Consider the following 16,155-nt stretch of genomic DNA (forward strand, 5'->3'; position numbering starts at 1 on the left):
CTCAGTAACCTTGCTGGGGCCTCCAAATATTATGGAGTTTGTGAACCATAGGAGAAGACCGTAGACTAAGTCCAATTATAATTAACAGATTTATTGATTACCTACAAGCACGATGAACAGTCTCTGGGCCAAATTCGAGATTGCCATGCTGGAAGAGTATGGGGAAGGACGTTTAAAGGGGAAGACCTTCAATGTCTATGCAAGGAAGTAAAACCTGTTGTGTTCTACCAAATTACTCGGTGAAGCAACTCAAAGCAGTCTTTGGGAATCTGCAGAAGCAAGTTACAGAAGCAACACCAGCAGTTAGAAATATTTTAACACGTATACAGACAAAGCCATAGGGTGGGGATCCCTGAGTCAAGGTTACTTGGGGACATACCTTCTAGGGACTACAGTCAGAAACAGATGGCTGGTGAGGATCAAGATGGGTGCCTAGCCTAAAATGGAGCCTGCTAAGCCCTAACATTTACTCATTAGTGAGAGGAGTTGAGATTAGAACAGTTCGCTCATTAGGAACAAGGACAAGAGAGGAGAGTTTCCTCATTAAGGACAAGGATATAAGGGCTTCCGGGAGGAGGGAAAGGCAAAACCCGGAATCAGATCAATGTAGTCAAGCATGGGTAATGTTTCTATGCTGCCAACTGGGATTGCAGTTTGAGAAAACACAGATTTACTTGCAATAGTGGGCTCAGTTACTTTAAAGCAGCCCCATATTTTATAGCTTAAACAAACTGGACTGGGGGGTGGCTCCGTTGCTAAGGTGCTGGTTGGGCAAGCATGAGGTGTCTGGATTTGAATCCCCAGCACCCACGTAAAAAGCGAGGCACGAAGCATCTGTAACCCCCGAGCTGGGAAGACAGTGAGAGGTGAATCTTTGGAGTGCTCCAAGCCGTCATTTTAGTGGAAATGATGAACTCCAGGCTCAATCCCAAAATACAAGGCAGAGGGGCTTCTGAGATGGCTGCTACCGAGTCTGATGACTAAGTTCAGTCCCTGGGGCTTACAGGGTAGAAGGAGAAAACATTGGTTTTCTCCAGTCAGACGTCACATGATTTTCACACAATGCAGGTGCACCTGCAAATTCATATGTACATAATATAAGACGATGAATGGAACTGCGGAAACGGCTCCGTGTTTAATAGCATTGGCTGTTCTTCTCAGAGGGCCTGGGTTCAGTTCCCAGCACCTACGGAGTGACTCACAATTATCTGTAACTTTAGTTTCAGGGAATTCAGGGCCTCTTCTGGGCTCCATGGGGACTTCACATACCTGGTACACACATATGTGCAGGCAAAACACCCACATGTGATATACATACATACATATACATATATATCATATATACATACACACACACACACACACACACACACACACACACACACACACACGCACACGTGACCCGCATTTGTGACCGGAATGACAGAGCACAGGCCCAGGAGACAGGTCTTTTATGCCCAGGGTTGTCAGTTCTACAAAGGTCTTGAACTTGGGTATAGATGCTTCAACTCTGAGACTCTGAGTCCTAATGCTCCCTCTTTGCCTTGTAGGCACCAGGTCCTCCTGTGGCACAAAACATGTTCCAGGCCAACTTAGGTGCCTTGAGACCCTGTCTCAAAAGGCAACCAAATAACACAATAAAAAGGATATATAACATATGCAAATACATACTAAATTATAAGATTACAATTGGAGATTGCTGTCACTTTGCTACTCATACTTTTGAAATTTTCCTAATAAAAAAAGAAAAAAAAATGCATTGTGAAAATAACTATATTCACAGCCAAACCATGAAATGATTTCCAGAAAGCAAGGGGGGGAGCGTATCTATTTGTTCTTATAGACTAATTGATTAATTTTTTTCTTGCTTTTTGTTTGTTTGGGTTTTTGTTTGTTTGTTTGTTTGTTTTTGTCTTTTTTCTTTTTTTCGGAGCTGGGGACCGAACCCAGGGCCTTGCGCTTGCTAGGCAAGTGCTCTACCGCTGAGCTAAATCCCCAACCCCTGTTTGTTTGTTTTGTTTTGAGGTTTCTCTGCTCTCCTGGCTGTCCTGGAACTCACTCTGTAGATCAGGCTGACTTTGAACTCACAGAGATTGACCTGCCTCTACCTTCCAAGTGCTGGGCTTAAAGGCGTGCGCCAAAACCTCCTGGCTTGATGGCCAAAACCTTTTTTTCTCCATCCCCTTACTTGCTTGGGCATCAGGAGAGATTACCTTCCTGTGAGACCTACAAGATGAGACCCCGCCTCAAAATTGTCTGCATGTACTTTCCAGACCTTAATAATCCCTTTAATAAACTCTTAACTCCCCGAGTCCTTCTCAGTATCTCTTTTGAACCCTCATCCGCGACTTTTCACAGGAGTTGTGAAGAAATAGCGGGGTCAGGGACTTCAAGGGTCCTTTCAGCCTAGCAGTACTGGGAGGCACAGCCCCAGATTGTGAGTGGGGGAGGGGGAAATGTTAATGGATGTGAAGCAGGCAGGGACTTTTGTAAGGCGTAGGGTAGGATAATCCAGAACTTCAGGTCTTGAGTGTTTCCTCTTTCTGCAGAGTTGTAGCCTTGGGGCCAGCAGCTGTTCCAGCACTTGCCCTCATCCAAGTTGGCGCCGGCCGCTTCTCTAGAGAACATGTGACCCTCCAAAGTCCCGCCTCCGCCTTGCCCCAGAGAGCGAGGCTAAAAGGCCCAGCCGCTGGACGGCGGGCATCCCGGCCAGCATGTCCCCAAGACGGAGTGTGTGTTGGTTCGTACTGGGCCAGCTGCTGTGCAGCTGCGCGCTGGCGCTGCAGGGCGGGATGCTGTTCCCGAAGGAGACCCCTTCGCGGGAACTCAAGGTGCTGGACGGCCTGTGGAGCTTCCGTGCCGATTACTCGAACAATCGGTTGCAGGGCTTCGAGAAGCAGTGGTACCGGCAGCCGCTACGGGAGGTGAGCGCTCCTCCGGACCCGGGGTCTGGAAGCTTTCAGAAGCGAGGGCATGGGCGGAGAGGTGCCTGTACCTGGAGATCCCCTAGTGCTCACCTAGAGGAGGTTAATATGGGTTTGCAGGCTGGGGAGGGGAGCGGCCAGAGCAGGAAGTGAGACCTGGCATGCCTCAAAACCGCTTGAACTCCAGGGCTTCTGCTAGTCAGGCACTAACCCAGGCAGTGGATTTTTTTTTTTTTTAAAGCTTTTCATTTTACTTCACAGTGCTGGGGGTTGAACCCAGGGCCCTGTGAGTGCTTGTCATTAATGAGCCTTTTGTTTATGTTTGGAAGCTGTGTCTCATTCTATAACCCAGGCTGGCCCGAACCTCCAGCTCCTGCCTTCCTGGAAGTTCTCATGCCAGCTAAAGTGTTGGAGGGGATGTTTATGCACGTGCCTCCAGCAAGCTCTTTCCCATCTAGTGAGACGCAGAGCCCTAGGAGATGCTACCCACCACAGAGATTTGGGGGTGGCTATAGAGGAGAGGGGAGCCAGTATGCCAGCGGAACATTGCTCAACCAAAGCCAAAAGGACCTTGGGGTTGTAAGATTCAGATAGAGGACATGACTTTGCACACAGCTAGCAGAGGACCCCTTCCGCGCTCTCCCTTCCTACCTAGGTAGGCTTGGCGCAGAAGCAGGTTGAAGCAAACCTGTGTGCTCACAGCTTCCGCCTCTCTCCGATTCATTCATTCATTCATCCTACCTTGCTCGGTTCCTCTTTCCCTATTTTGCTCTCTCCTCTCCTTCCTGGTCTCTCTCTTCGTTTAAAATTTGTAACCTTTATGTATTTGTGTGCGCGTATGTGGGCACCCATGTGCTATGCAGTGCATGTGGAGGTGAGAGGATAACTTGTTGGAGTCTGGTCTCTCCTAGGTCCCAGGGGTATAATTCAAGTCATCAGGCTTGGTGGCTAGTGTCTTTTAGCCCACTGAGTCTTCTCACCAGTGCGTTCTCTCTCTCTCTCTCTCTCTCTCTCTCTCTCTCTCTCTCTCTCTCTCTCTCTCTCTCTCTGTGTGTGTGTGTGTGTGTGTTTGAGACAGTGACCCACGTTTGCCTCCAATCCATAGTAATCTGGCTACCCTAGCCTCCCAGGTTGCTAGGGTTACAAGTTGTGAGCCACCACACCTGGCTTAGACTCTCAGTTTTCTATGACACTGCCTGGCATTCAGCAAAAGAGGAAGTAAGAGTAAGGAGGGGACATTGCCTCCTCGTGCCTTCTCTATTTCCTCAGGGGCCCCCGTTCCCTGCTGTTGGCCTTCCTCCTTGTAGCAGTGATCACCTGCCTTTTATGTCAGGGTCTGGTCCTTCCTGTTTTAGGCTGGCCTGTTACCCTTGGACTCACCCTTTCCATGGAAATCTTAGCCCTGGTACCATCTGCCCTGTGGAGGAACTTGGTATTCACAGTCTTTTGCACCAACCGCCCCTGCAGTTCAATTGTGGACAGGTTACCTACCCAGGCAGCCAGTATTCACAGAGGCTCTCCCCTGGGTCTCTATGCTCTTCTAGGGTGCCAGGGGTGCGGTCGTGTAGAATAGACCTGATCTTTCTCTTTAGCTGGAGTCTCCTGTTTACTCAGATACACTATGATACACTATGTAGCAGAGGATAGCCAGGGTATAACCCTGAACATCCATCTTCCTGGCTGCACCTCCCATATGCTAGGTTTACTGGTGCGAACCACCATGATTGGCTTATGCACCACCATGATTGGCTTGTGCACCACCATGATTGGCTTGTGCGGTGCTGGAATTGGACCGGGATTTCATCCACGGGAGACCAGAGCTCTGCCGGCGCATGACTCTACTTCTTCTTTCCCTAGTCGGGCCCAACCTTGGACATGCCGGTCCCTTCCAGCTTCAATGACATCACCCAAGAAGCAGAGCTTCGGAACTTCATTGGCTGGGTGTGGTATGAACGGGAAGCAGTGCTTCCACAGCGATGGACCCAGGACACCGACAGGAGAGTGGTGTTGAGAATCAACAGCGCCCATTACTATGCAGTTGTGGTCAGTGTAGGGAGAGGTTGGCCCGGGGCGGGGAAGGCAGTCTGGACTGTGGAGGAGGGCTCAGTGCCGCCAGGTCAGAGCAAAGGTTGCTTCGTGGGCTCCGTTAGAACGCCGTTCTTCCATTAGGCTGATGGCGGGGACCCTCTCCTGGAAGGGGGTACCTGAGGCAGCAGGGCCCTGTGGCCACTTGCCCTCTGCTCGTAATTTCCTTGTGTCCGCAGTGGGTGAATGGGATTCATGTGGTGGAACATGAGGGAGGTCACCTCCCCTTTGAGGCTGACATCACCAAGCTGGTCCAGAGTGGGCCCCTGACCACCTTCCGGGTCACCATCGCCATCAACAACACACTGACCCCTTATACCCTTCCACCGGGGACCATTGTCTACAAGACTGATCCTTCCATGTAAGCAGCATCCTTTCCCTCCCCTTCCCTCCCCTCCCATCCTCCCCTCTCCCATCCCCTGACCAGTGGACTCTAGGGAGAATGACTCTAGCCCTGGGTCTGATGAGGAGAGCAGGGGTTGCATGCTAGGAGGGAGAGTGATTTCTGAAAGTTCTCAGGCCAGCTAGATCAAGAGACCCTGTCTAGGGAAAGAAGGCAAGAACCGGTGCCTAAGTTGTCTTCTGATCTGCACATGTGCACTGTGGTATACACACACACACACACACACACACACACACACACACACACACACACGGGAGAGAGAGAGAGCAGGCATGTGTGTGCTTGTGTGTGTGTGTGTGTGTGTGTGTGTGTGTGTGTAAAAAGCCACAGGCCGATGGATCTTTGTTTTCCCATCCTAGGTATCCCAAGGGTTACTTCGTCCAGGACATAAGCTTCGACTTCTTCAACTATGCGGGGCTGCACCGGTCTGTGGTCCTGTACACCACCCCTACCACCTATATCGATGATATCACTGTGACCACTGACGTGGACCGGGACGTTGGTGAGGGCTCCTGGAGGGAGGCTCTGTGCTAGACTGGGTCCATTTTATCTCAGAGGAACAATCCCTAAGTGGGGGGCGGGGGGCTTCAAGTATCTTAGCCCTCCTCTGCTTCATTATCCTCAGAAGACAAGACTCAGATTGCCCAAACTGACACCTTCCTGGTGGATCTCCCTTTGCAAGGAAATAAAGACCAATGAGGGGTGGGGTCTTGTCTAAAGTGACATCGCTCAAGATATTGGGTCACGTCTCCCCTCTTGTACCATAACCCCTAATCTCTGCATAGTAAGATTTTAAAAAACAAAAAACAAAAAAGGACAAACAGTTAGTTGTTCGCTAGGGTCTTGGGGTCTAAAGGAACTTCTGGGACTGATATGCTGTCTGTCTCTGTCCCCCAGGGCTGGTGAACTACTGGATTTCTGTCCAGGGCAGTGACCATTTCCAGCTAGAAGTGCGTCTTCTGGATGAGGATGGCAAAATTGTGGCCCGTGGAACAGGGAATGAGGGTCAACTTAAGGTGCCGCGTGCCCACCTCTGGTGGCCTTACCTGATGCATGAGCATCCAGCCTACCTGTACTCCTTGGAGGTAACGGGGACTTTAGACTAGAGCTAAGGAAGGTCCTTTGCTGCCACCTGGTGACATCAGGAGGCATCCAGGACCGGTGGCTAACTGGGTATAGGCTGAGATTTCTGGCTTTTTCTATCCCTTTGTGGGAGAGTCCAGCTGGGAAGAGTAGCTCCTGAGATCTTGTAATTTCTGCATCTCAGGGGCAGGCTTGTGGAATACACAGGGCCCAGGATATTGGATAATTGGATAAAATAAATGTAGTAGTTGAGGCCAGCCTGGTCTCCATAGTGAATTCCAGGACAGTCAGAGCTACACAGTGAGACCCTGTCTCAAATGATCAGTTACCACCACCACCACCACCACCCCTGCAACAAAACAAAACCCAAAACCAGCTGGGCTGCGGTGGCACACACCTTTAATCCCAGAATTTGGGAGCGGAGGCAGGTGGATCTCCATAAGTTTGAGGCCAGCCAGGTCTATGGAGCAAGTTCCAGGACAGCTAGGGCTCCACAGAGAAACCCTGTTGTGAGAAACAAAACAAACCCAAAAACATAAACAGAAAACCAAGCCAAACAGATAAGGGTGCCTGCAATCTTAGCACTTGGAAGGGACAGGCAGGAGAATCAGGAGTTCAAGGCCCTCCTTAGCTACAAGTGAGTTTGAGGCCAGCCTGAACCATGTGAGACTCTAGTTTAGAAAAAAACAAAGAGCTCAAGTGTTAGGTGATGTGGGGCTTGCTGTTGGGTGAGGCTCAGTCCACCTGGGTGCTTATATCTGGCACATCGACTCCCCCCAGGTGACGATGACAACACCTGAGTCTGTGTCTGACTTCTATACCCTCCCTGTCGGGATTCGAACAGTGGCTGTCACAAAGAGCAAGTTCCTCATAAATGGGAAGCCTTTCTACTTCCAAGGCGTCAACAAGCATGAGGATTCAGATGTGAGTTGTCGCCTCACCATCCCTACGTGGCATTTTGGGAGTCACTAATGTCTCCTTCCCCTGCCTCCGTGCCCTGGAGACACCATGATGGCCTGGGGTTTGTGGTGCGCCTAGATAAGGGTGTACCGGGTACCTCCAGGGGCTGGGCTTTTGAAGAAAGGGCACATTCTCCAGTCATAAGGACAGAGGTGACGCAACCCTGCTGTCTCCTAGATCCGAGGGAGAGGCTTCGACTGGCCTCTGCTGATAAAGGATTTCAACCTCCTCCGTTGGCTCGGGGCAAATTCCTTTCGTACCAGCCACTATCCCTACTCGGAGGAGGTACTTCAGCTCTGTGACCGATATGGAATTGTGGTCATCGATGAGTGTCCCGGTGTGGGCATCGTGCTGCCGTGAGTGTCCGCCCCTTCGCTGCCCTCGCTGCCCCCACTGCCCAGCTTCCCAGCTCTTCTTAGAGTCTTTGGTAACCCTTTCCTCTCTTGCTCCACAGCCAGAGTTTTGGCAACGTGTCTCTTCGGCACCACCTAGAGGTGATGGACGAGCTGGTGCGCAGGGACAAAAATCACCCTGCGGTCGTGATGTGGTCTGTGGCCAATGAGCCTGTCTCTTCTCTGAAACCTGCCGGATATTACTTCAAGTGAGTGCCATTTCTCCCCTGGTCTGAGTCAGGCCTGTGGCCTTAGCCGTTTGGCCTGGCTCAACTTCTGTAGGCAGCCAGTAGCATGGAAGTCAGCTATAACGGGTTGGACAGATGCTGTGAATGTCAGTATCCCGCTATCACTCTGGGGACCCAAATCAACAATTGTGCGTTTTCTACCCATTGACCCTCCTAAGTCATACTTGAAATGAAACCCAGAATTCCCTTTGCTACAAGACAGGGTTTCTCTGTGTAGCCCTGGCTGTCCCGGAACTAGCTTGCTAGATCCACCTGCCTCTGCCTTCCTATGGCTGTGATTAAAGGCACGTGTTACCACCACCTGGCAGAACTTTGGATTTTATATAATTTTATTAATTTATTTTTGAGGCAGGCCACTGATCCCTTTGTTTTTAATTTTTTTTTATTTATTCATTTATTATATATAAGTACACTGTAGCTGTCTTCAGATACACCAGAAGAGGGCATCAGATCTCTTTACAGATGGTTGTGAGCCACCATGTGGTTGCTGGGAATTGAACTCATGACCTCTGGAAGAGCAGTCGGGTGCTCTTAACCGCTGAGCCATCTCTCCAGCCCTTTTATTTTTTTTTTTAATTTTTTTTTTTTTTTTTATTTATAAGGCAGGCCACTGATCCCTTTGATCCCAGCTTCTTTTTTTTTTTTTTTTTTTTTTTTTTGGTTCTTTTTTTCGGAGCTGGGGATCGAACCCAGGGCCTTGCGCTTCCTAGGTAAGCGCTCTACCACTGAGCTAAATCCCCAGCCCCGATCCCAGCTTCTGAGTGCTGGGATTACACGTGTGATCCATCAAATGTGACAGATTTTTATTTTATTTTATTTTTTTTTTTTGCTCTTTTTTTTCGGAGCTGGGGACCAAACCCAGGGCCTTGCGCTTCCTAGGCAAGTGCTCTACCACTGAGCTTAATCCCCAACCCCTTTATTTTCTTTTTTGAGATTGGTTTTTAATTTATTTCTGTGTGTGCCGTGGCACCCTCATGGAGGTCATAGCACGGCTTATAGGAACTGGTCCTCTCTTTTTACCATGGAAGTCCCTGGGCTTGAAGGTAAGGGCTGAGTCATTTCTCCAGATCCTTTTCTGATTTTTTTGATTTTATTTTTTCCAGACAAGGTCTCAAATAGCAGAGGCTGGCCTGAAGTTTGCTACATAGTTGAGGCTGGCCTTGAATTCCTGCTCCTCTTGTCTTTGCCTCCTACTCAGTGCTAGGATTGCGTATGCTCTCTCATGCATTCGTGCATTCATTCATTCTAGATGGAAACACATGCTAAAACTATAGGAAATCACTTTGTGATGCTCTGGGCTCACCTTTATGAAACCGATGGCATGTGAACATAACTGGGATTGAAAAGTATCTTTGTGGGGTTGGGGATTTAGCTCAGTGGTAGAGTACTTGCCTAGCAAGCGCACGGCCCTGGGTTCGGTCCCCAGCTCCGAAAAAAAGAAAAAAAGAAAAGAAAAAAGTATTTTTGTGTGTGGGCATTTTGCCTGCGTGCAGGCTTATTGTCTTCCAAGGCCTGAAGACATCAGATTTCCCAAGAACTGGAGTTACAGCTCTTGTAAACTACCATGTGGGTGCTGGGAATTGAACCCAAGTCCTCTCCAGGAGAGCAACCTCTGGGTTCTCTCTCTAGCACTATAAAACTTTTTTTTTTTTTTGGTTCTTTTTTGCGGAGCTGGGGACCGAACCCAGGGCCTTGCCCTTCCTAGGCAAGCGCTCTACCACTGAGCTAAATCCCCAACCCCAAAACTTTTTTTTAAATAAAGATTTATTCATTTAATGTATGTGAGTACACGGTTGCTCTCTTCAGACACGCCAGAAGAGGGCATTCATGCCTTACAGATGGTTGCGAGCCGTCAGGTGCTTGCTGGGAAGAGTAGTCAGTGCTCCTAACCACTGACTCATCTCTCCAGCCCTAAAGGAAACAAATGCTTCAAAATGTTTTAAATGTATTTTCTGGTGCAGGGATCTAGTCCAGGGCCTTGCTTCTGCATGCCAGGCGAGTGCTCTCTACCTCTGAGCTCCACCTTCAGCCACAGCCTTTCAGCTGTCGTGAGACTGTCACAGCCTTCAGGGTGAATTCTACTTCTTGTCACCCAGAGGCAGCTGAAGCTTCTTAATCAGTGGTTCTCAGCTTTCCTAACGATGTGGCCCTTTAACACAGTTCCTCATGTTGTGGGGACCCCTAACCTTAAGATTATTTTTGTTGATACATTGTCACTGGAATTTTGCTACTGTTACGAATCTCCATGCCCTGGCTGCATCCCAACTCTACACAGTATTTTAGGCTCCTAGACTTTTTGAGGAGAGGGGAAGAGAGATGCATTCATTAAGGGACTGTGGGAATCCAGGACTGGGTAGGCTGGAGTACCCCAGAGTGGCTTTTGCTAATTTGGGCTGTTTTGAGAGGGCAGGTTCAGGACTTAGGTCAAAAGGGCATTACACAGCCTTCGTATAAAGAGGAGTAACGATCAAAAAGACATAAAAGAAAAGAATAGTCTTCGATGGTGACTGACAGTGATCTGTGCTGGCGAGACTGGGAGTGGGTCCCAGGGACCAAACCCTAACCCTAGACTCGTCCTTCCATTGTGTCCTCTCCTCCGTTCCTCCTGACTCAATGGTTAATTCAACTCAACACTAATGCTTTTTCTTCAGGAGGCTTCCCTGACTCTTAAATCATGGCCCCCAGCCCCAGCCTCAGAGGGAACAACACCCCCTTCATTTCTGCTGCCTCTTGGTATTTCGGGTTGCGCTCATCTCTGCTCTCATAGCTCTGGGCAGCCTTCGCTGAGAGCCACCACTGATGGGGAAGGTGGGAAGGAAGGGGAGAGATGGGTGTCTGAGAGCCCTTCCTAGATTGATGAGCCTGTCTTCTGCCTTCCGTGGATAGGACGCTGATCGCCCACACCAAAGCCCTGGACCCCACCCGTCCTGTGACCTTTGTGAGCAACACCAGATATGACGCAGACCTGGGGGTGAGCCTGTGTGTGTGTGGTGGGGAGGGGGGGTTGGGCCTCCACATTCCATGCCTCTGCTTTGGCCTTTAGGCTTATGCTTACTACCAGGAACCAGCGGTGGACAGTCCAGCCATTTTCACAAGTGGTTTTCTGGTTAAAGGGACTAACTTCCTGTTAATTCACACTGCCTAGATAGTGGGGCTTCAAAGCCCAGAAAGGCTGGGCTACATCCAAGGCAATGTACTTGTTTAACCCTGACAAGAGAAAAGGCCTGGTAGTCAAGAGCACTTGTTGCTCTTACAGAGGACCAGAGTTAGGTTCCCGGTACCCACATGATGGTGGCTCCTAGCCATCTGTTTCAGGAGATCTGTCACCTTCTGACACAAATATAAAAGGGGAACATTCATTTATAAATTTTCTAAAAATAGTTAACAACAACAAAGGCCTTGTTAGCCCTGGCTTCTCTATGCCTCTAGGGCCCACTCTTCAGAGAAACAGAGGCTGCAGTGAAGCCCCGGGTGCTGGCCCCTCCAGTGCTTGCCCTGTCTTCTGTGTGGTCTTGGGAAGGTTTTACTGGGCGCCCCATGCCTGGCCTCTTTACCTGGAGTGTACTTTACAAAGTAATGCCACTCGATCCTCTACGGCTTTCTGTAGCTTACATCTTCCCACCCCCACAGCCTGGAGAGGGGCCTGTGGTCCCTTGGAAAGACCTCATCGTTCCAAGGGTGGCTTTGAAGTTGAGCATTGTTGCTAGAGAGACATGCTTGGGTGACACCGGAGGCTTGTCAGCTAGACATTTTTTGTTTTTTATTTTTTTAATTTTATGTGCATTGGTGTTTTGCCTGCATGTATGTCTCTGTGAGGGTGTCAGATTACCTGGAGTTTCTGACTGTTGTGAGCTGAACCTGGAAGAGTGGCCAGTGCTCTTAACCACAGAGCCATCTCTCCAGCTCCCTAGACGAAGAACTCTGATGCTGTTTAGACCATGGACACCCACCTGTGCCTAGAAAGAAATCTAGCCAGCCTGCCATTCACAGCACTGCCTTCTCAATTCAAGATCAAAGGAGACTCTTTTAACAGGCTGGGGACGTGGCGCAGTGGTACAGCCTGTGCTCAGTACATGCAAGCTCTTGGGTTGTACCCCCAACCCCAGGGCCAGCCCCCAAATTAAGGAGCAAGAGATGTAGCTCAATTGATGAGTGTTTGCCTCAAATTCCCAAAACCCTGGACTTGGTCCCCAGCAAGGCAGAGAGCTAGGTGCAGTCAGTGCACGCCCATGATCCCAGCACTTGGGAGGTAGAGACTGGTGGGTCATCAGTTCAAGGCCAGACTTGGACACATAGAAGATTGAGGCCTGCATGGGCTATATAAGTCTGTCTCAAAAACTGAACTGTAAGGAGAAAAACATATCCACTCTATCTGTTGGATCAAAGCCCCAGGCAAGGCCACAGGAGACCAGGAATAGGATTAGAAAGAAGTAAAATCCATCAAGGTCAGGGGCAGGCTAGCTGGATGATGGGCCTGTATTGCTTCCAGTCAAGGCCCCTGTCAGCAGCCTCAGCCTAGCATTATATATTAGCCATATTTGGGTCTGGTCTTGACTTTATTTCCTGCATGGGGTGGGCTAGCCTACGTCAGCTGCATTCTATTCTGACCTTGAAGAAGAGGCCCTCAGTGGGAGGAGTAAACTCACTTGACCGCTCTTGTCCTAGGCCCCGTACGTGGACGTGATTTGTGTGAACAGTTACTTATCCTGGTATCATGACTACGGGCATCTGGAGGTGATTCAGCTGCAGCTGACTAGCCAGTTTGAGAACTGGTATAAGATGTACCAGAAGCCAATTATCCAGAGCGAGTATGGAGCAGACGCTGTCTCGGGGCTTCATGAGGTAAACAGTTCATTGTTATAACGACGGCCATGTTACTTAGTGACTTATCTCTTTGTGTTTTCCCTGCCAGTGACCCTGACTCAGCTCTCAGGCACCTTCCTAAGCCTACACACTGTGGCCCCTGCATGCAGGCCTCTGTTTGGCTCATGTGCATCCCAGAGACAGCCCATTATTGGCTGTGTTTCCACACAGCGCCCCCCCCCCCCCACTATCCGCATTTTTTGGTTCTGTTTCTCTTTTCCCCTAAGGTCTCTATTTGATGCCCAGGCTGGCCTCAGATTCACGCTCTCCCTTAACCTTGAGTGCTGCTGACATGACAGGTGTCCCTCCGTGCCTAGCCCAATAGCTAAGAATAAAATTCTTAGCCTGTGAGCCGGAGAGCTGGCTCAGTGGTTAACACTTGCTGCCCTTCCAGTGGACCTCAGTCTGGTTCCCAGCGCCCACACTGGGTACTTTAAAACTCCAGTACCAGAGGCTCTAATGGCCTCTTTCGGCATCCACGGGTACCTACATGGCAGTTGGGCACACAGACACACAATTTAAAAAATTAAAAACACTGTACATCCTACCCCAGCACTGTATAGACCAGCCATGGTAATCCATACCTATAATCTAGTGCTGGGGAGTGAGGGGCCAATTCAAGGCTAGTCTAGGATACAGAAAACCCTGTCGAAACAAAAAATTCTTCCCACGTCCAGACAGATGTTAGAGGATCCTTGACAAGGATGGAAATATCTCTGTCTGCCCCCCACCTCCCGGGATTGGTAGCCACCAGCCGAGAAACAGCCACAGGGGATTTGAAACGTGGGTGGAATGACTGAATTGATTTCCAATTGTCATCCAAATTCCAATAGCCACATGTGGCTTGCAACTACTGTATTAGTGTGGCTATGGAACTATTCCCATTAAAAAATATGATGGGCAAAGTGGCCTAGGTCTGTACTACCACTTGGGCGGAGGCGGTTGAGTTTCGGGGCAGCCTGGGGTACGTGAGAGGACTCTCATAAAGCACTTGCTACACACGTGCAATGAGCTGAAACAGCAAGAGACCCCCGACTTGATTAAGGTTGCATAAAACTGAGGATCACCTGATTTCTAACACAGGGGAATGAAAATAGAGGTAACAAAAAACACACAGTTACTATCTAAGGTTTTTACTTTTTCGTTTCGTTTTGTTTTCCAGACAGGGTTTCTCTGTGTAGCCCTGGCTGTCCCGGCACTTGATCTGTACACCAGGCTGGCCTCGAGCTCACAGAAATCCCCCTCCTCTGCCTCTTGAGTGCTGGGATTAAAGATGTATGTCACCACCACCACCCTATAGGTTTTTACACTTTCAAAGATTGTTTTTAAAACAGGGTCTCACAGTGTAGCCCCGGCTGGCCTTGAACTCTTGATCCTTCTTGCGTTGGCCTCTTGAGTGAGTTGTGGGATTAAAGACATGGGCCACCTTGATGATGGTGTTTTGTTTTGCTCCCCCCTCTCCCCCAAAACAAGGTTTCTCTGTGTAGCCCTGGCTGTCCTGGAACTCGTTCTGTAGATCAGGCTGGCTTCAAACTCAGAGATCCTCCTGCCTCTCCAGTGTCGGGATCAATGGCATGTGCCACCACCGCCAGGTAGCCTTTAAAGTTTTTTTCAGACCCCAGGGTCTCTGAGCCAGCATCAGTTAAGTCCTGCGGTTAGTACAGCCCTACATCAGCTCTTTTAGCTGTGGTCAAGTGGATCTCACGCCAGGCCCAACTCTGACATTCTCTGTGCGTTAAATCCCAGGATCCACCTCGCATGTTCAGTGAGGAGTACCAGACAGCTCTCCTGGAGAATTATCATTTGATCCTGGATGAGAAACGAAAAGAATATGTCATCGGAGAGCTCATCTGGAATTTTGCTGACTTCATGACGAACCAGTGTGAGTGTCTGTTAGGCTTACATTTTCAGTCCTGAGCGTTTGTGAGAATGCTAGACATGGGGTCGGGGAGATGGCTTAGGTAGGAAAGTACTTGCTTTGGTCTATTTTTACAGGGGTTAAAAAGGAGAAAAGTAGGCTTCACATTGGGTTGCCCCTCCCTCTCCCAGCTTTTTTGATGGGCGTCTCACTGTGCAACACAGGCTGACCTGTAGACCAGGCTGGTCTACAATTCATAGTAATCCGGTTGCCTCTGCCTCTGGGGTGCTAGGATTAAATGTGTGCGCGCCTCCATAGAATTTTTTTTTTTTTTTTTTTTTGGTTCTTTTTTTCGGAGCTGGGGACCGAACCCAGGGCCTTGCGCTTCCTAGGCAAGCGCTCTACCACTGAGCTAAATCCCCAACCCTACCTCCATAGAATTTTAAACGTTATTACACTTTTTATTTAGTTGGGTCAGGGAGTGGAGTATGTGTGTGTGCCTGCATGTCGCAGCGTGTAGGTAAAAGTCAGACAACTTCGGGGGGTCTGCTTGCTCCCTCCACGAGGGTGCCTGAAATTGGAACTTGGGTTAATTAGGTTTCACAGCAAGCACCTTTACTCTGGGAGCCAGCTTATCAGACCCCCTTGGTTTATGTTTATGTTTTTGTTTTTGTTTTTTTTAGCACCACTGAGAGTAACAGGAAACAAGAAGGGGATCTTCACTCGACAGAGAAACCCCAAGATGGCAGCCTTCATTTTGCGAGAGAGATACTGGAGGATTGCCAACGAAACCAGAGGTTACGGTTCAGTGCCGAGGACCCAGTGTATGGGAAGCAGACCGTTCACATTCTAAAGCTACGACTACCTCACCGCAGACAGGGCCTGATGAAGTGAAAGGTATTCTCTCAGCAGAAGAGTTTTTCCTCTGGAGTTTGTGAACCAACACAAGGGGGACTTTAGAAGTGACATGGAAGTTTTCCTTGTGTGGGGATAATGACTTGCAGTGCCTTAGGCTCAGTAATGTGTCCTGCTGAGAAGTGTCCCAGGTCATTTCTGTCAGTTTTTTTTTGGCCTTGGCTTTGTGTACTCTTGAAAACCTACTGTGTGAATACTCACACTAAGAGCTCCTGGTTACCGGCTGAGGGACGGCTCACAATTTAAGAATACTGACTGTTCTACCAGGGGTTCCAGATTCGATTCCTAGCACCCACGTGGTCGTTAACTATGAGCTGTTGCCCCATTTCTCAGGTGATGTACGAACATACATGTGGGGGGAGGGGAATAGTCATACGTGTAAAATGAAAATAAATCTAAATAAAACTGTTTTCTTTCATTATTA

The 16,155-nt window shown here is 49.2% G+C and overlaps 1 protein-coding gene across 1 annotated transcript; it reads left to right on the forward strand.

The window, feature by feature from the left end:
• The first annotated feature begins 2,666 nt into the window (after window positions 1-2,666).
• On the forward strand, window positions 2,667-16,155 carry Gusb (glucuronidase, beta). Its single transcript, NM_017015.3, is given in 12 exon segments — window positions 2,667-2,924; window positions 4,782-4,967; window positions 5,189-5,370; window positions 5,772-5,914; window positions 6,310-6,497; window positions 7,276-7,419; window positions 7,633-7,811; window positions 7,910-8,056; window positions 10,982-11,066; window positions 12,761-12,937; window positions 14,705-14,840; window positions 15,500-16,155. Coding segments are annotated over 12 exon segments (1,947 nt in total). The 5' UTR covers window positions 2,667-2,714; the 3' UTR covers window positions 15,670-16,155.

This window comes from Rattus norvegicus, chromosome 12 (assembly GCF_021556685.1).
Source record: "Rattus norvegicus strain SHRSP/BbbUtx chromosome 12, alternate assembly SHRSP_T2T, whole genome shotgun sequence".
Lineage (NCBI taxonomy): Eukaryota > Metazoa > Chordata > Mammalia > Rodentia > Muridae > Rattus > Rattus norvegicus.